Here is a 19,135-nt window from a genome sequence, read left to right on the forward strand (position 1 = left end):
AATGTTACATTGTTTGGATCGGCTTATATAGAAATTGTTAGAAATTTGGGATACCATGTATAAGGGTACCATAAGCACATTTGTACATGTGTATAACATGCATATTTGTAGGTATGTTGTCACTAAAGAAAATATTAATCTAGGGATTTAAGCCATCCAATTCTATGAATTATATGCCATTTAACTATAAGAATAATATATCAACATGCCATGGTCATATACGAGAAGACATGCAAATGGAAATTAACTTCTATAAAAGGACCCTACCACTACACCAAAACTCCGAAGTTGTTTTGAGGGCTAAGGTTTATAATCTACACTCTAACAACATCAACCAAATCATTTATCTATAGGAATCATAAGCTTTCAAATAAAGCCTACCCTAATTATTCAAATCAACTGTAAACCTAGATATAAAAGAAATAACCTTTAGTCTCAAATTTTAAATTATTTAATTAACTGATAAAAAATTCCCGAACCATCATAATTAAAATAAAAAGTGAAAGAAATAACTTAAAGCCTACCCTCGTCATTATCTCATTATTTATTAATAATGAAATGACATATTCCTTGTTCTTGATTGCACAACTTATACTATTGGTCCTTTCTTTTATTGGCATCTCCAACAAGTTTTTAGGGTTACTTGTATGAAGGAATTTGTCTGAGTTGTTAAGAAGTATAAAGCTCTCCCCCAAGCAAAATTTAGCTTTTCAATAATTAAAAGGATTAAGGAAATTCAATATTTAGTAAAGAATTTTTTTTGGGTTGTGTGTTTGCGCACATGTGTGAGGAGCTAAAAATGAATTGGAAGAATCTGTTTGGAAAAATCCTTCTCTTTTTGTCTTTTTGTTAAACAATGGAAGCTGGTATGAGAATGGCCACTGGACATGTGGAAGTGATGGGGAGTAGGGTGAGGGCTTCGATCTGGTGGCGAGAAATCGTCGACAGCTTGGCGTAATGAAGTTAAAATCGACGATGAAGAAGAAGGCTACCAAGATGAACAATATATGGGTACTGTTCACAGTTGAACATTAATTTTTTATTTTATGTAGAGGTGTTTTGACTTCATTGGATGGTGGAGATTCTTTTGGAGGGGAAATGAGTGGTGGATGATCGAGAAGGACAATTGAAAGAGAATTTTAAGGTATTAGGCATCATACTTAAGGGTCTCACACCCAAGAACTTCACACTCCAAATATACTTTACATGCCAATAAGCAATTCACATGCTCAAGATCAAACTTAAATTTTTAATTCATCAATGTTTATATCTCGTAAGGATTACATCTCTTATTTATAGAAAAAGAAAGCAACTAGACTTCGTTAACATTGTGTTTTTGTTATTGTGTTTTTGTAAAAAAAATATTATGGTGTTGTGTTTTTCCCTTAAAGTGTTTTCAAAACACAATGTTGAGTGTTTTTGTTCAACATTAGTTTGACCTATTACAACATTAGTATTAAACATGTTATTAATATATTATACATTAATTATAATAAACTATATTATAAATAAAATGTTATAATATTTAGTTTACATTATAATATTATTATAAGCATTAGTATAATATAATATAATATTCTATAATGTATTATAATATTATATTGTACTTTAATAAGTTATATTATTTTACAATTATTATTATATTATAATTATTACATATTATTTTTAAATAATTATATTATATTATAGTTTCTAATATGTTAGAGTTTATTAATAATACTTTAATAATTTATGATATAAATCAATATTATTATATTATGAATATATTATTTTTACATTATTATATTATTATATAAGATATTTTAATTATTATATATTTTTATATTATTTAATAAATATAATTAGATTAATTATAATATAATGTAGTATAATATAAAAAGTATGTTGATAATAACTATATATTAATTATATTTAATATATTATGTTAGATATTATATTAACACCTCCTCAAACTCAAAAACAAAACCCTAAACTTAAAACACCTAAAAGGTGTTTTGAAATAAGTGTTGTGTTTTTAGTTTGAGGATGTTTTAATTCAAAAAATATCATGGTTTCCAAACGCATGGTGTTATTTTTGACAAAAACACAATGAAAACAAGTAAAACACCATGGTATCCAAACGGAACCTAAACATCTAAGGAAGTAAATAAAAATCTTAATCAAATCAAAACCTAACAAAACTAAAAGATGCAATCACATAAAATCCTGGCTAAAATAGAAAGAGATTTCAAAATCAAATCATAAAGAAATCCTAACTATAAAGAAGATTACATAGAATAAAATAAAGTCATACAAAAAAAGATTCTAATAAATACTAGTCACATTACATGGATGGTCCACAATTATCCTGCATCAAATCTCTTTTTGTTTGAGAAAACTCGACCTCGAGTTTTATAATGAGGAGGCGTAATGTTTGACTTGATTGGTGAGAAGAATTTTGTTGTAGATTGAAAGATCTTCAAGATGATCTATAAATCTTAAAATTTGCACTGCATATCGAACTTAAGTTCGGTTTCTAGGCTTGACTTGAGTTTTGGGTTTGATTCAAACTCGAGAGTTTGATCGACCTGCTGCTTTGTTTTTTTAGTTCCAACTCTTGTTTAAGCTTGAGCTTTGAATCTATCTTTTGATTTGCTTTTTCTGGTTGTAGTTCAGGCTCACACTCTGGATTGATCTTTTGATCTACATCTGATTTTGGCTCACGCTTAGACTCGGGCTTTGGATCTTAATTAAATTTTTGATATTGTCTGCTTTCTCGTTTGACTTAAGTTGAGGCTTGGAATCTAGATTGAAATCAAATTTTGATTGAAGATCCACCTCTTGCCGTGGTTGAGGAATTTGTGTTGGCTTTGCTTTAGAATTTGAAGTGAAACAATATCTTCTAGATGATGGACTAAAGTACCTTCTCTCAAAAAGAGCTTTCATAGTTATTCATGAACGGATATTTGAATGATAATAGTTTCTATACCACCAGTATTTTGCCTCTCTTTAGCCTACACAACACATAAATACATTTCTAGTTTTGACATATCATCAATAGAAAATATATCTTCTATATTGAAAATCCAGACGTTAAATTCATAAGGCTCATATCCATCAAATCCGTAAAAATAAGCTAGGATACCAAATTTAAGTGGATTAAAATCATACACTTGTGAAGGAGGTAGTAGTATTTTACCCCTGATACTTGTGGATCTTTCGTCACTGATACCAAATGATGAGGAGCGGCGTGAGGGTTTCGATCTGGTGGCGAGAAATCGTCGACGACTTGACGGAATGGGGCTAAAATCCATGAAGAAGGCCACTAAGATGAACAATATGTAGGTACTGTTCATGGTTGAACAACAGTTTTATTTTATTTTATGTGGAGGTGTTTTGTCTTGGTTGGATGGTGGTGATTCTTTTGGAGGGAAAATGAGTGGCGGATGATCAAGAAAGATAATTGAAAGATAATTTTAATATGTATTAGGCATCACACTTAAGGGTCTCACACCTAAGGACTTCACACCTCAAAGACACTTCACATGCCAATAAGCAATTCACATGCTCAAAATCAAACTCAATTTTTTATTCATCAATATCTATCTCTCATGGAGGATTCAATCTCTTATTTATAGGAAAAGAAAGCAACTAAATACTTATGTTGTGTTTGGGAGCCCACTAAGGGAAGCAAAGAAAAGGTAGGGAAAAGAATGGAACTTATCAATTTTCCCTTCTCCTCCTTCACCACCCAATTTGGGGTGTAAGATTTTAGTGTAAATTTTCTCTTCATTTTCCTTCTCTACCCTCCCAATAGAACTCCCAAACAAGGTTAAAATCAAATTTCTCTTCCCTTCCCCCTTCCTTTCTCTACCCTCCATTCAAACACAAGGAAGTAAATAAAAATCCTAATCAAATCAAAACCTAACAAAACTAAAAGATGCAATCAAATAAGATCCTAGCTAAAGTAAAAGAGATTTCAAAATCAAATTCTAAAGAAATCCTAACTAAAAAGAAGATTACATAGAATAAAATAAAATCCTACAAAAAAAAAGGAAAGATTCTAATAAATCTTAATCACATTATACGGAGGTCCACGATTGTTCTGCATCAGAAAACATCTCAAATAAATAGTGCAGCTTATATTTAGTTCAACTCTTCATGGTTTTCTAAATATTTAGCTCATGTGCAAAGACCCAGTTGTATAACGTTACCCAGTACCTTTATAGCTTACATTTCTGCAAATAGATAAGGTGAAATAGGAGGATTAGATAGATATTGTAGAAGCACTGGATGTTGTTAATGCAACCACATTTGATGGACATTCATGGGAAGTATGTGTTTCAGTGTATGATGTGAACCTCACAATGGAAATAGCTAAATGCGTAAAGCCTGTCAAATAAGTTTTTGTGTCAAAAGATGTGTTCTGTTGTGGGCTGAGAAAAAGATTATGTCAAATTATCTTTGGCAAATAGAAGTTTATTTCTTTGTGAATGTACATTGCTACAGATCAATACCTTTGTAATAAATTAGGATTCTTCTAGATGTATCTTATTGTCAAGACTGATCTCCGTATTCCTTTTTCCTTTCAATGCTATTGTCAAGAATGGTAAAACTTGCGATTAATGGGGGAAAACTGTCAAAGCAATTTCTTCTTGCTTGATTTAGTTTAAATCCATTTGTGCTCCATGCAGGATGATGTCTTCTTAATCTGCAGCAATGCCATGCAGTATAATGCACCTGATACTATCTACTTTAGGCAGGTAGATGATTGGTTTAGTGATTTGTGTGGTTTCCATATATGTTTATCTATTATCTGCTTCACATAATCTTCTGTTTATTCTTGGATTTATTTTGGAAAAGGCACGCTCTATAGAAGATATGGCACGGAGAAACTTTCAGGAAATAAGAGCTGATCTTATGTCCAAAAGAGCTGAAAGAAAGTCTGAATCCTCTAGAGACAAGAACACTATGAGGAAGCTCCAGACTGGAATTGCATCCAGGCCATCAAACTTTGATATTTCTTCGTCAGAGAAGAAGACACTGAGGCAGCCTTATAGAAATACAGTCGAATCGCCTGCCTTTGATATTCCTTCCATGGAAACAAAGTCTCTAAAGAAGAAGTACAGAACTGCACTGGAGCCACCAGGCCCTGTTGCTCCCCCTTCGGAAAAGAAAATACTGAAGAAGCCCCAACATAGAACTGCAGATGAACCACCAGGCTCTGGTGTTTCATCAATGGAAAGGTCCGAAAGGAAGATACTAAAGAAGCCCCAACATAGAACAGCACTCGAAATGCGAGGATCTGATGTTTCCTCTTTGGAGAAGAAGACCATAAAGAAGTCCCAGTTTAGGACTGCACCCGAACCACGAAGCTCTGTTTTCTCCTCTATGGAGAAAAGGACGTTAAGAAAGACCCAGTGCAGGACTGCACCTGAACTATTAGACTCTGATATTACCCCCAGGGAGAAAATGAAGCTGAAAAAGCTCCGGTGCAAAACTGAACCTGAGCCATATTGCTCTGATTTATCATCTCAGGAAAATGAACAACAAGAGGAGCATCTGAATAGGAGGACACCTGAGCCCTTTGGTTCTGATGTCTCCTCTGGTGCTACACTTGCGTCAGCTGCAGAAGCATTCACTGAGTTGAGCAAAATTCATGCTAATGGTAATGCCCCAGCTGCAGAACCATGCACAGAGGTGACGAAAATACAGTCCAGTGAGGCTGCCATGGAAGTAGAGGAAGACACTGAGTTGATCACAATAAAAGGTGGCAGTATTGAGGGGTCAAATGGGTCAGCGGGTGGAAGTTCTTGTCTTAATGAGAGTAAATCAGATAAGGCAGATGAAGTTCCAGGTATAATGATTATGGGCTTTTACCTTATACTTGTTTTATGTAAGTTTATGCATATTTCTATAACATCGTATGTATAGGTAAGTGTGTTCAGGATTCCCTTTTGAGAAAACTTTACATGTTTTTTTTAAATAAGCATAAGTGAAGGGTTGGCTTCTCCTAGAATACCTATCACGACATGCAATATTTATCCTTAGTGAGGTCAGATCCAGCATCCATGTCTTGCCCCATACACTTGAACCATATTCATTGATTACTGGATTATTAGCTTGAAATTTTCCTTTCCTTATGTAACCTGTACTTCCCACCAAAACAATTGCAGGTCTTACTTTCTTTTTTCCCCATGGAGCTGTAAGGTTGGAAACAAATGCGTAGTTAAATCCATTTTACTTCCTGACATTGACCTTACTCGACGGTATTTGGTTTCCAGTTGAAGCAATATATGGTTTTGGTTGGATGTGGGTCTTGGGTTGAATTTGCTCCGATCCATGTAGGCATGGTCATGCATTTTAGATTCTAATGTCTTAAAAATCTAATTCGTGTGTCCTCATTTTAGGAAATGCCATTCAGAATAATGTGCTTAGTGTTAGATAAATTTTCAAATAGATAAATATTGGAAAAAGAGTTGGAAGAAAGAGCATTGCTTTGTTATATTAATCTTCATGGATTCATTTTCATTGTTTCCTAGCATATTTCAGAATCAACTGGCCTTCTTTGTCCACTCCACCCTGCCCTCACCCCCACCCCTCCCTTTCCTTTTTTTATTTATAATTGTTTCCTCTCTCCCCCATTTTCTGAGAGAATAACAAGTTCATTATCTTGCATCTAATTAAGGTATATCTTTTGACGATATGCTTTTGCCTACTCTGGTTATGTTTCAGCTAAGAGCTCACCCTCCAAGCTTGGGATGAAACCATGTGTAGTTGATGTAAACCGTCGAGCGACTTACAATACATTGGATGAACAGTCAGTTGCGGGCACTGACTCGATATTTGATGTCTTTGAGGGAGAGACAAAGCAGTTGGTTGATGTATGTTTAAAAAATCAAATTTCTTTTGAAGTTTCTATGCTGCGTTACTGTATTTGACATCCATTTCCTGTAGCAGGTGGGCCTTAACTCTGAATATTCCTATGCCAGAAGCCTTTCTCGTTTTGCTTCTTGTCTTGGACCTATTGGCTGGGAAATTGCATCCAAAAAGATACAGCAAATCTTGCCTCCTGGGGTAAAATTTGGTCCGGGATGGGTTGGGGAATATGAGTCTTGTTCAACTCCTATTCTTTCTCTTGAAAAGAACAACCAGCAGCAGCAGCAGCAGAAGCTGGTATTAACAAGAAAGGGCAAGGGGACTGAAATCAAGTCAGAAACCTGTTCAGCAGTATGGAGAAAGGACAACAGGAACAAATCAATGGCGAAGACCACTAAAAATAGCCAACACAAGGACACGGCTTTTGGTCTCCCTAGTCAGATGACCACTGTAATGCCCTCTAATAGAACATCTAGTTCTTCAAGTGAGCAAAGAGATAGAACTCAAGAACAGAAACAAGGGCTTTTTGGGGTTAATCTTGAACTGAAGCCGTGTACCAGCAGGACAACACAGCAGCAGCAGCAGCAGCAGAAGAAGAATCAACAAGCTGGTAACGTAGCCAAGGCTTACACTAATGGAAGAGCTGAGCAAAGGGTTGATATCTGCTCTGAAGCATCAGTATCTACTTCTCCAGCAGTAATTTCTAGGGGATGGAACCCAGTGCAAACTGAAACTCACAAGCTGCAGCAGACCCAGATGAAGCCACCAGCCAGTGATTTGGCCAGAGCATACGCTAATGAAACAGCTGGGCATAGGGTTGATATCTGTTTTGATGGCACAAAATCTACTACTACTGCAATAATTCCTCGAGGATGGAACCCTGTGCAGACTGAAGGCCAGAAGCTTGAGCAACCTAAGAATCCAGTGGCTCAAGTGCAGAAGACTTTCACTAATGAAACAGATAGGAATCAACCTGATTTATATCCAAAATCACAAACATTTAACTTTCCAGCTGTAAATTTAATGGGAAGGAGCCAAGTGCAGACTGAACCATTAAAAAAACAGCCAGAAACAGCGCAAAGAAGAAATGATGGCTTAGTTATGAATGTTGGAGGTTTAAATAACTGGATTACATCTGATGGTTCAATACCCTCTGGAGCCATTTCCAATCATCAAGCTGGAGTACAATACTGGTTTGCTCGAGGCAACCAGGAGCAGGCTACCAGTGATCCTTTAAGATGGATGAGCTCATCAGTGAAGAATTCTGACCATCTAAATACACCAAACAGAGCAACTACTAATCTACAGGGATCTATTCCTTCTGTCCAAGTCCCCAAAAGAGAGAATCCCAATGCTGCAGCTGCTCAGGCTTGGATGTCTGTTGGAGGGATTCCAAACAAACAAGCTGGATCTGCTCCTTTCAGCCCCACTTGGAAAACCCCTGCTCCAGCTTCCAGGGTTCACGAAGAGGCAACTATAAAACAAGAAAATTCCCAAGTACAAACGAAAGGGCTGGTTATTTTTCCTCAGCTGATGACTACTGATCTTTCAAAATTGCGCTCTCCTTGGCAAGGTGTAGTGCAACAAAATAAGCAGAAAGATACACTGCCACCAGACTTGAACATTAGTTTCCAACCCCCTGCATCTCCAGCTCGGTCTTCTTCAGGCATTCATATCGACTCCCAACAGCCAGACCTAGCGTTGCAGCTGTGAACGAAAATGCTGAACTTTTATCCTATTCGGGTGCAGGATGCCCTTTGAGAGCATGATAACATGATTGCAACTTTGCAAAAAGTTGTCCTGCTTCAGTGATTTTGGCATAGGCCTAGATCGAGTAGAGCTATTAGCCCAAATAGAGAAAGATGAGAGATGATGTTGATAAACAATTTGGTGTGGATGGCCGTCTACTGTAGTGAAGATTTTGGTGGCAGAAACTAAGGGGCAGAGAAGTGAACTGCTGAGATTGGTTGGGTTTTGGCAGTGCTGGTTATAGTACATATCTTCTGCTAGTTAGATTTGCGGGATTTGATTTATTTTGTTGTTCGACAGAAATCATTGTATATCAGGTTAGGATGACTAATCCTTTCTTGCATTCAAGTTCTTTGTAACTGAATATATCGCCTATGTTTATGTATGTATGATGGAAATGTATGTTGTAAATTGTTGAAGAGAACGGAAATGGCTATTATTTCCCTCTTGATGAATCAGCCCTACCAGCGGCATTTTAGTGAAAGAGGGAGAACTAGATAAATTCAGACAATTTCTGAATTGGTGTTTCAGTTATAAGACTGGTTTCTTGAAGGTTAAAGAGGGGGTGGTGACCATCGTTTAAGTTATTGCGGTCTCAAAAAAGGTACGTGCGTTCCTAGTATTTTACTCTGGGGAGCAAGTGTAAACTCAAATTGTAGAAAGCTTCCTAAAGCTGCAAAATATCAAAAATTCAGGTTTTGTACGTTACATTCATTGAACTTTATGTTCCACAAGATGATGTATGCCATAACAGGTCAAATTTTTTCTATGGACTGTAATTTGTAGCTAGAGACTTTTTTGTCCTTGTACAGGATTGTTGTTTAATAACCTTCAAATCATCTGAAAATGGGATTGAATGGTGACTTTGAGACATAGCTTCAGACTGCGCTTGATGGAAATTTTATTACTTTTCACAAAATAAAGGCATCAATTGTGCGTAGAAACAGAAACTTTGGAAGCTGTGAGGCCATCAAAGGTAAAAGGTAGAAAATCACTTGCAATAAAATGTAAATCAGAAGACTTGCAGCTTTTAAACCTTACATGATATATGATCCCACTTAGTTCATAAAAATGCAGAAATCCACCAAATTTTTAGATATACAGACGAATCTAAAGGACAGTATTTACTGGTAGATACCTTAAATTTAGCATAAAACCATACAGAAATTACACAAAACCTTCATGAACTTTACGCATTTCGCAGTAAACCCTATGAACTTTCAAAATAGTACTAGACCCCCAATAACTTTTGTAGAAAACCCCCAATATCTTTCGGGTAAATTACACTAGACCCCCAATAATTAGTAAATGCCGTTTTATGTGTTTTCTAGTTCTAATTATGGGGGTTATGTGCAAAATACGGAAACTTATTGGGGGTTTTCCGCACAATAGAAAAGTTATTATGGGGTTTAGTATGATTTTGAAAGTTCGTAGGGGTTTATTGCAAAATGCTAAAGGTTCATTGTGGTTTAGTGTAATTTACTCCAAGCTAAGTTATTATCACAGATACTCAAGTAACAAGATTCTCAAATATTGAACAAGATATATAACCAAGTCAGAACATTAAAATACTACTACTCAGAGACATGTTACCATTCACAAATGAGATCCAAAACATTCTTATAACATTAAACTTGTACATATTGTTAACCGAATCAAACCACCCTAAAGCCCCTTTAAATCATAAAACCCAAGTCCATAACCAAATTCATTAGCACCAGAAGCTAAAACCAAACCCCCATCATTATTAACATTCATACCAAAGCCACCACCATAACCATTTGAACCATAAGCAACAAAATTAGCAAGAGCCTCAATCTCAAGTTGATACCTCCTCATCTCAACATCCCTCTTCAACTTCTCCAACACCATCTCAATCTTCTCAAGCTCATCCAACCTACACTCTTCGAGATTATACAAATCCAACTCCCCTCTCAATTTCCCTTCAAGCGTCACTTTCTTCTCTTTTTCAGCCTCAAGCAACTTACTCAACTCTGTAAACTTCCTGTTAAGTTCACTAACAGTCGCATTTCTTCGAGACTTCATAAACCGATCGGGATGATTACTACCACTACTACTGTTGTTTCGAGAGAGAAAGCGATTGACGATGAAATCGACAGAGGGATGCCCAAAAGAGAAAGGTTTGCCTGCATGAGAGAAGACCATGATGACAATATCAGCACCACAGAGAACATTGAGTTCATTGGCTTTTTTGAAGAGTCATGCTCGGCGCTTTGAGAAGCAAACTTGGCGAGCTTCTTCATCGGTGATGCGCTTGATCTCAATCTTTTGTCGGCCAATGCTTGGTTTTGGGTATCTACTCAAACTCCAAGTTAAGATAGAGTTTTTAATTATTTGTATAACTTCATGAGAATTAGATAAGGTTAGGGATCTATCATGATTAGGAATTTGGGTTCCATTATGACTGAGAGTTTGAATCTTATTCTAATTAGGAAGTTAGGCTAGATATAGGGTTTTGGTTTCTCTATATAAATCCTTCTATTGTTAAGAGAAGAAGAAGTGTAGAGAGAAAGAGAGAGAGAGAGTTTAGCAGTCTTTGTTTGTGCAAAAGATTATAATTTGGAGGTGATAGTTGATTGATTTTGATCCTGTGGTTTTTTCCTGTTGAGGGTTTTCCACGTTAAATCTTGTTTGATTTTATTTATTACGTTTGATGGTTTTTTGGGGGTTTTTACGAGATCTAAAAAAAAATCCCTTCAAGTGGTATCATAGCGGGGTTCGACGGTTCGTGAAGATCCGAGATCTGCAACGACATTGGCGGCAACGGTACTGTAGCAACAACACTGTTCACCATGATACTGTAGCAGAGAAACTATTCACAGTGACGCACTGTTCACGGCACTATAGTGGCGGATAGTGTAGCGGTGACAGATCCGACGGTTGAGGTTGATTTGTCTTTTGATCGAGGATTTGGAGGCGGGTTTCGGTGATCCAGGAGCCGTTCCTAGGATTTTTTGACATGCTGAGTTCGTTTTTTATATCGGTTTTATCAAATTAAATCTCTACAGGGATTGATTTGAATTTTGATCGTGGTTAGATGATGATGACTTCTTCGGGTCCGAAGTTTGATATTCTGCTATTCAATGACAAGACAAATTTTACAGTATGGCAATGCACGGTTCAAGATATTCTTGTGCAGCAGGGTGTTGATCAAGCTTTGGAGGAGAAGAAACCTAAATGATTGAAGGATGTTGAATGGAGTTCCATGCAAAAGAGGACGGTTAGCACAATTCGTTTGGCACTCGCCTCCGAAATCAAGTACAATGTTATGCAAGAGACCACACCAAGGGGGCTGTGGGAAAGGCTCGAGGGGATTTATGCGTTAAAGTCGATGACCAACCGATTGTGTTTGAGGATGGAGCTTTATTCGTTGAAGATGGAAGAATGTACTATAATTCAAGACCACATCAATGCCTTTAATCAGCTAGTTTGCCAACTTATGAATATTTATGAGGAGATTAAAGAAGAAGAGTAGGTACTACTCCTATTGTCTTCCTTGCCAAAATCGTACAAGCCGTTAGTTCAGACGATAATTGTAGGAAAGCAGATTTTGAAATTCGACGATGTGACAACACTCCTATGTGAGAATGGAAGAATGATGAGAAAGGAGAGCGTATCTAATGGTGGTGAGAGTGCACTAGCTTTTGAAGGTTCTAATCGAGGGAGGAGTACGGGAAGATGTAACAGTTATCAATGAATGTCAAAATCTCGGGCCCGTGATGACAGCGAAAAAGAGTGCTATTATTACGGAGAGAATGGTCACATTCAGTTCAGATGTTCCCAGATACGTGATGATTTGAAGAGTATTAAACAGACGAAGCTTCAAGAAAATGGGAAGAAGACGTACTCCTCAGTGGTTGTGTGTGATGAAGATGTGGTTTTATTGATGTAGAGTACATGTACTGATACGAGTAACACTTGGGTGTTAGATTCTGTAGCCTCTATGCACATTTGCAACAACAAAAATTATTTTAACACATTGAAGACGGATGAAGAATTTGACGACGTGATTGTTGGAAACAATGAGAAGATGAAGGTTAAAGGAGTTGGAAGTGTTCGCCTCAAACTTCACACTGGGAAGGTCGGAATTCTTCATCATGTGAGATATGTGCCGACATGTGGTGCTAATTTAATTTCGTTCGGTGAGATGGCATCACATGGGTATAAGTATGTGGGTGAAGGAGAATGGTGCAATGTGTATAGAGATGATGATTTGATTTTGCGAGGGAGGAAGAATAGCAATCATATTTACTATTTAAATGGGCGATCCGTTAATGGTGCATATTACTCTTCTCAGACTGTTGTCCATAAGGGAGAGGTGAAGAACAAGATGAAGAGAGTGAGTTTTTCTGAAGTCGTTGAGACACTTGGAGATTTTTCGTCGAGGGAGGATATGTTGAGTATCTACTTAAACTCTAAGTTAGGATAGAGTTTTTAATTCTTTGTATAACTTTATGAGAATTAGATAAGGTTAGGGATGTATCATGATTAGGAGTTTGGGTTCCATCATGATTGAGAGTTTGAATCTTACTCTAATTAAGAAGTTAGACTAGAGATAGAGTTTTGGTTTCTCTATATATATCCTTCTATTGTTAAGAGAAGAAGAAGTGTAGAGAGAGAGAGAGAGAGAGAGAGAGAGAGAGAGAGAGAGAGAGAGAGAGTGAGAGTTTTTGTCCGTGCAAAATATTGTAATTTGGAGGTGACAGTGGATTGATTTTGATCCCGTGGTTTTGCTCTGTTGAGGGTTTTTCACGTTAAATCTTGTGTGATTTTATTTGTTGCGTTTGGTGGTTTTTTGGGGGGTTTTGCAGGATCTAAAAAATCCCTTCACTTGGTTTTCTACTTTTAGCTACCATTTTTTGTTTGTTTTTTGAGGTTGATGATGATGAGAAGAGGTTGGACGTTTATATAGGGGAGTTCATGGAGGGATATCGGAGGTTTAGGGGGTGTTTGTTTGCATGCAAGTGAAAGATGAAAGTGAGAAAGTTACTTTCATTTAACAATTAAGGTGTTTGTTTTCATGTAAGTGGTTATAAAAGTGAGATGCAAGAAAGTTCCACATATGATTTAATGCAATTTTGACTTACCCTAAAAAAGTGATGAAGTCACATGAAAGTGACAAAAAGGTAACTAATTTAATTAAATAATTTTAATTATACTTTCTAATTAATCTTATTTTGCCACGTCATCTTCACATTACACTTTCGATAATAATTTAATTTTTCAAACAAACAATGTATTTCACTTGCGTGCTGACATGGATGTAAAAGTCATTTGCAAAAAAAAGTAACTTATATATTTTAAATTCACTTTCAGATTACCAAACACCCCCTTAATAGAGGTGAAAGCTGGTGTGCGTAATAGTAAGTTGCTATATTTGTTTAGTTTTGATAACTGAAATTTAGGGATAACTAAATTAGTGGATTCGGATCCTCTCCATTACAAAAAAATAGTGGATGGACCACTACATAATCATAGCCATTGATTATCTAGTTGATGGTTATGATTTTTTCTTTTAGTGCAAATTAGGAATAAGTGCAATACACGGGGGTATGGTAAATGTTAGATTTAAATTGTATCATAACCGCCTACTAAATAATCAACGCTTGAGATTAAAAGTAGTGGTCTCTCCACTACTTTTTTGTAGTGGAGAGGATCCAAATCCTAAATTAGTAGTATAATGTAAGTAGATATTTTATCTTGTCAAAATACTGAAGTTCCTGGTGTTCGGCAAAAAAACTACGGCGGAGATTCTTTCCTCTCTCTCCTTCGCTCTCGGGTCCCTTGACAGAATTGACTAAGTGGGAATTAAATGCGACTTATTTCATTTCAGTGCTAAGTTTGCAGCAATTTGGTTGTCTTGCTAGTGGCGTTTGAAACTTCCTTTCATGTTATTACTAATAATTAACGAATGCTTACTCCCATCTAGATAATTTTGCAACATTATTGGCATTTTTAATTCCCATTTTTATTTTGTTTCACTTATCCACCTCTTATGAAAGCTCCCCTAAGTATGGTAAGCAATAAAAAAATTGCCATCTGCCACCATGGCGTAATCATTAACTAATTAATTAATTTACCATAAAATCACCTCCTAAATTTCCTCCTCAAAACAATTAACCCCTAAATTTCAGTTATCAAAACTAAACAAATATAGCAACTTACTATTACGCACACCAGCTTTCACCTCCATTAAACCTCCGCCATCACTCCACGAACTCCCCTATATAAACGTCCAACCTCTTCTCATCACCATCAACCCTCAAAAGACAAACAAAAAATGGTGGCTAAAAATAGAAAACCAAGCATTGGTCGGCAAAAGATCGAGATCAAGCGCATCACCGATGAAGAAGCTCGCCAAGTTTGCTTCTCAAAGCGTCGAGCAGGACTCTTCAAAAAAGCCAATGAGCTCTCTGTTCTCTGTGGTGCTGATATTGCCATCATAGTCTTCTCTCCCGCAGGCAAACCTTTCTCTTTTGGGCATCCCTCTGTCGATTTCATCGTCAATCGCTTTCTCTCTCGAAACAGCAGTAGTAGTGGTAGTAATCATCCCGATCGGTTTACGGAGTCTCGAAGAAACGCTACTGTTGCTGAACTTAACAGGAAGTTTACAGAGTTGAGTAAGTTGCTTGAGGCTGAAAAAGAGAAGAAAGTGATGCTTGAAGGGAAATTGAGAGGGGAGTTGGATTTGAATAATCTCGAAGAGTGTAGGTTGGACGAGCTTGAGAAGATTGAGATGGCGTTGGAGAAGTTGAAGAGGGATGTTGAGATGAGGAGGAATCAACTTGAGATTGAGGCTCTTGCTAATTTTGTTGCTTATGGTTCAAATGGCTATGGTGGTGGTTTTGGTATGAATGTTAATAATGATGCGGGTTTGGTTTTAGCTTCTGGTGCTAATGAATTTGGTTATGGACTTGGGTTTTATGATTTAAAGGGGTTTTAGGTCGGTTTGATTCGGTTAATAAAATGTAGAAGTTCAATGTTATAAGAATGTTTTGGTCCTCATTTGTGAATGGTAACATGTCTATGAGTAGTAGTCTTTTAATGTTCTGACACTTATATGTCTTGTTCAATATTTGAAGTATTTGTGATAATTTAGCTTAGAGTAAATTACAATAAACCACAATGAACTTTTAGCATTTTGCAATAATGGGGTATTTAAGTATAAAAGTGGTGAAATAATAGGATATATATTTAAGTGCCATTTAGCCAATTTAAAAGGTTAAATTATTCTATTTAAGCTTTCACTTTCAAATAAGAGGCTTTGCTTGAATCAAATTGAAAGCATATTTGCAAGGTTGATATTTAAGTGCCATTTAACCCAGATCATTTCTTCGAATCCAGTTTCCGATAAAATAATTGAATAATGTTACTCACTGCGATTGTTCACTAGTTTATTGCTTGCGCAAATGCACAGAAATTCTCGAAAGACAGACGGCTGTCTGTAAGTTTGGAGAAGAGGGAAGACTGAAGAGTAACCATAGGAAACAATTGATGAAATTTAATAGGATTGAAACAGAGATGATTATTATTCATAGTATAGGAAAGCTGAAAAGACATAGTTAATAGTAGAATAATATATACTATTTTCAAAATAATAATAAATAATTAATTACTTTCTACTTGTCATTGGTTTAGGATATAATAATAAATGGATCACGATGTATATATATAGTCATTTCTTGTGGATTGCTACTAGAAATTACGAGTCACTCAGACCTCATAAAAGTTTGTACATGGTAACTGTTACACAAAAGGGTGGCACTAGGGGCACACCCCAAACACATCCCAAACCACACCCCCTCTCTCATATGCTATAGTATACCGGGTCCCACATGAGATTTTAAAATTTTAAAATCTCATGTGGAGCCCAGTATACTGTAGCATATGAAAGAGGGGGTGTGGTTTGGGATGTGGTTGGGGTATACCCCTATCATTTTCCTACACAAAAAGTAACAGCCGTCCTAGTTTAATTTGACTATGAATCTAGAATTTTTTGCCATTCAATTTCACTTTTTTGAACAATAAACCATGTCCTCCACCGCCAATTTGGTGCTCAATTAGACTAAGTTCTTTTTCCTTTTTTTTTGTTTTTTTTTTGTTTTTTTGGAAGAAGCCTCACAATTCACATTGATCCCATGAGAGATGTTGCAACCTGCAACAAGTTCCTCCATTCATGGGTACATCAAAGCAAGCAAGTCAGAATGAGTAGCTACAGTCCCCAAATCAATTAACTTGCTCTTGAAGAGGAGACCAAAGGGACTCTCATCTCTTGACATAAGCTATATATCTATACATATAAAATAAAAAATGCAATAATTGTTTTTTTTTTTCTTGAGGGAGGCCTGGCATAAAACATGGAGGAAAGTGAGCAATGCACGTATTCTGCATGAACAGCTGATCCACAGGTCATGCAATCCTAATGCATGCACCTCTACCTCTTTAAAAATTATTTTGAATTTGTTTTAACTATTATAAACGGAAGTTTGGAAGTTTATGTATAAAAATCAACAAATTATGACAGAATCATGCATGTGAAGCTAGCAATTAGCTAGTAGACAAAAAATTTAGGAGGAAACTTTGTTTACATTTTATTGATGTGTTATTGCGCTTCAAGCTAGAGGACCAAAAAATGGAATAAATGATTAACACTTTCTGCAGTATAACTGTGTTATCTTCTAACACAATCCCAAAAAAGGATGATCCACAAATAAAGACTGCCCCCATAAATATACATCCTACTTCACATATAATATTCTATGGTCATATAGTATAACCTTCAGATATAATATTCTATTGTCATCTTACTCAATTTTGTATATGTCTAATTCATGTCTCGTGACTTATTCATTTATGATCAGTTCAAAGATCTCGATCCATATTCAATCAGCTAATAATCGATGGTCGGTAGAAATATCCCCAAGTGAAGAAAATTGAACATGTATCCATCTTTTAAAAAATGAGCACATAGGTTTTTACATTCTAACCCCAAAAATAATTGTCTTTTATGATCGACTGATAGCTTGTTCTATTTATTAATTATTTAAATTTATTTTAATTTTTTAAAAAAAAATAAAATTTTTTAATTGGGTTAAAACAGATTAGCTCGGTAAGTCGTTTAATCTCTTTTTTAGGAAAATATGGGCAATGCACAAGGATCTCTAGGTCAAAGTATTACCACTACGTCCCAAAACCAGCTACGTTGAGTAATCATTTAATCCTTATTTGACACATTTGTTAGTCTCGTTAAACATGAGGTTATGATGTCCATAGAGCTTTGCTACAGAGACCCAAAATATGAGACCAATAAAGAGGACATGTGAGATGTCCCCCTCCTATTGCTTAATAAGTTGGTCATCATTAATGATGACCAACTTATTATGCAATAGGAGAGGGACACTTCACTTGTTCCCCCTGTTGGTTCCATATTTTGGGTTGAATTTTTCATATCGATAAATTTGGACTGGGTTGGGGTTGGACTGGGTTTGGATCACCATCCATAAATTCGCCGAGATTGGAAAGTGGAGTTGGTACAATGGTGTGAACCCCAATCAAAAAGAGGCATATGCTAAAATTTACTTTGTTTGAGAAGCACGTGGGATTCTAGTAGCCGGTGCCTAATGCATTCACCTCTCCTAAAGTGGGACGAGATAGCCATACATATGTACAGTAGAAACAAGCACCCACTTTCTTCTCATGCCCATATCTCTCTTTCTAATTTAGTCAGTACTATGTTCAGTCATAGACTGTTCCCACATTAGAATGTTAATATTCTTCATAGTTCAAATCAAAGTACCTTTCTATATTTCGCCTAGAACAGGCTCTGGGTTAAGCTCAGAAATCACAGTGCAAAGAAAATGAAAATGGACTAATAATTATATGCACATAAGTATATCAACTTCCAAAGTTTAAGTTTTAAATAATACGCTCCAGAAATTCTAGATACTTGCACAGCGTGAGTACCCCTTTTTTCCCCTCAGCAGATTCTGGGCATGTTGCTCCAAGAACAGGACCCAACGTTCCAATCATGTTCCGACGGAGCAACGGAAAGCGATGAGGCGAGATTCTGAAGCTCGAGGCCGAGCTCGTCGTCAGTGGCAGTCGAAGATTGTCGTCCGTTGGAGATTTCGTAGCTGTCGCTGGCGGTGTGGTACCACTCGGGAGCTGCAGGCATGCCCGGGGTTGAGATCATGTCGAAAAGTTTAGATATGTCGTCATGCGTTGATATTGAGTTTATCTCCTCTTCTCGCTCTCTCTTCACATTTATACCTGTCAAAAATCAGAAATGTTAAGAAATTAATTCTTTTTATACTTTTCAAACTTATTGGAAGAAAAATAAGTTAATCACTCTTCATTTTATCAGTGGCAAAAAAAAAAAAGAAGAATGAAAGAAGAAGTTTATCTAGATGTGTTGTTGAAAGATTTAGTGATCCATAATTCTGGATGTCTCAAGAAATGACCCAGGTCATTTATTCATTAGGAGTGTGTCGTGTCCATTTGGTTCGTG

General features: G+C 36.3%; 3 protein-coding genes across 6 annotated transcripts in view; 2 read left to right on the top strand and 1 right to left on the bottom strand.

Annotated features, from left to right (window-relative positions):
- The window catches only part of LOC109833494, an 11,449-nt gene extending 2,331 nt beyond the window's left edge, over positions 1–9,118 (top strand). For 3 of the 4 annotated variants that reach the window (XM_020401178.1, XM_020401179.1, XM_020401180.1), the window contains 4 exons: positions 4,674–4,742; positions 4,843–5,836; positions 6,715–6,863; positions 6,937–9,118. In XM_020401178.1, coding sequence (XP_020256767.1) covers positions 4,674–4,742; positions 4,843–5,836; positions 6,715–6,863; positions 6,937–8,571 — 2,847 coding nt within the window. In that variant the 3' untranslated portion in view covers positions 8,572–9,118. The remainder of the gene's footprint in view (positions 1–4,673; positions 4,743–4,842; positions 5,837–6,714; positions 6,864–6,936) is intronic. The other variant, XM_020401182.1, reaches the window with a different exon arrangement.
- LOC109834814 (agamous-like MADS-box protein AGL62) lies at positions 10,273–10,773 on the bottom strand. Its single transcript, XM_020402829.1, has one exon. The coding sequence runs from the start codon at positions 10,771–10,773 to the stop codon at positions 10,273–10,275; it is 501 nt and encodes a 166-aa protein (XP_020258418.1).
- On the top strand, positions 14,909–15,596 carry LOC109834815 (agamous-like MADS-box protein AGL62). Its single transcript, XM_020402830.1, has one exon. It carries the CDS (start codon positions 14,909–14,911, stop codon positions 15,569–15,571), a length of 663 nt encoding a protein of 220 aa, XP_020258419.1. The 3' UTR covers positions 15,572–15,596.

The sequence above is a fragment of the Asparagus officinalis genome, chromosome 3, assembly GCF_001876935.1.
Source record: "Asparagus officinalis chromosome 3, Aspof.V1, whole genome shotgun sequence".
NCBI classification, from domain to species: Eukaryota; Viridiplantae; Streptophyta; class Magnoliopsida; order Asparagales; family Asparagaceae; genus Asparagus; species Asparagus officinalis.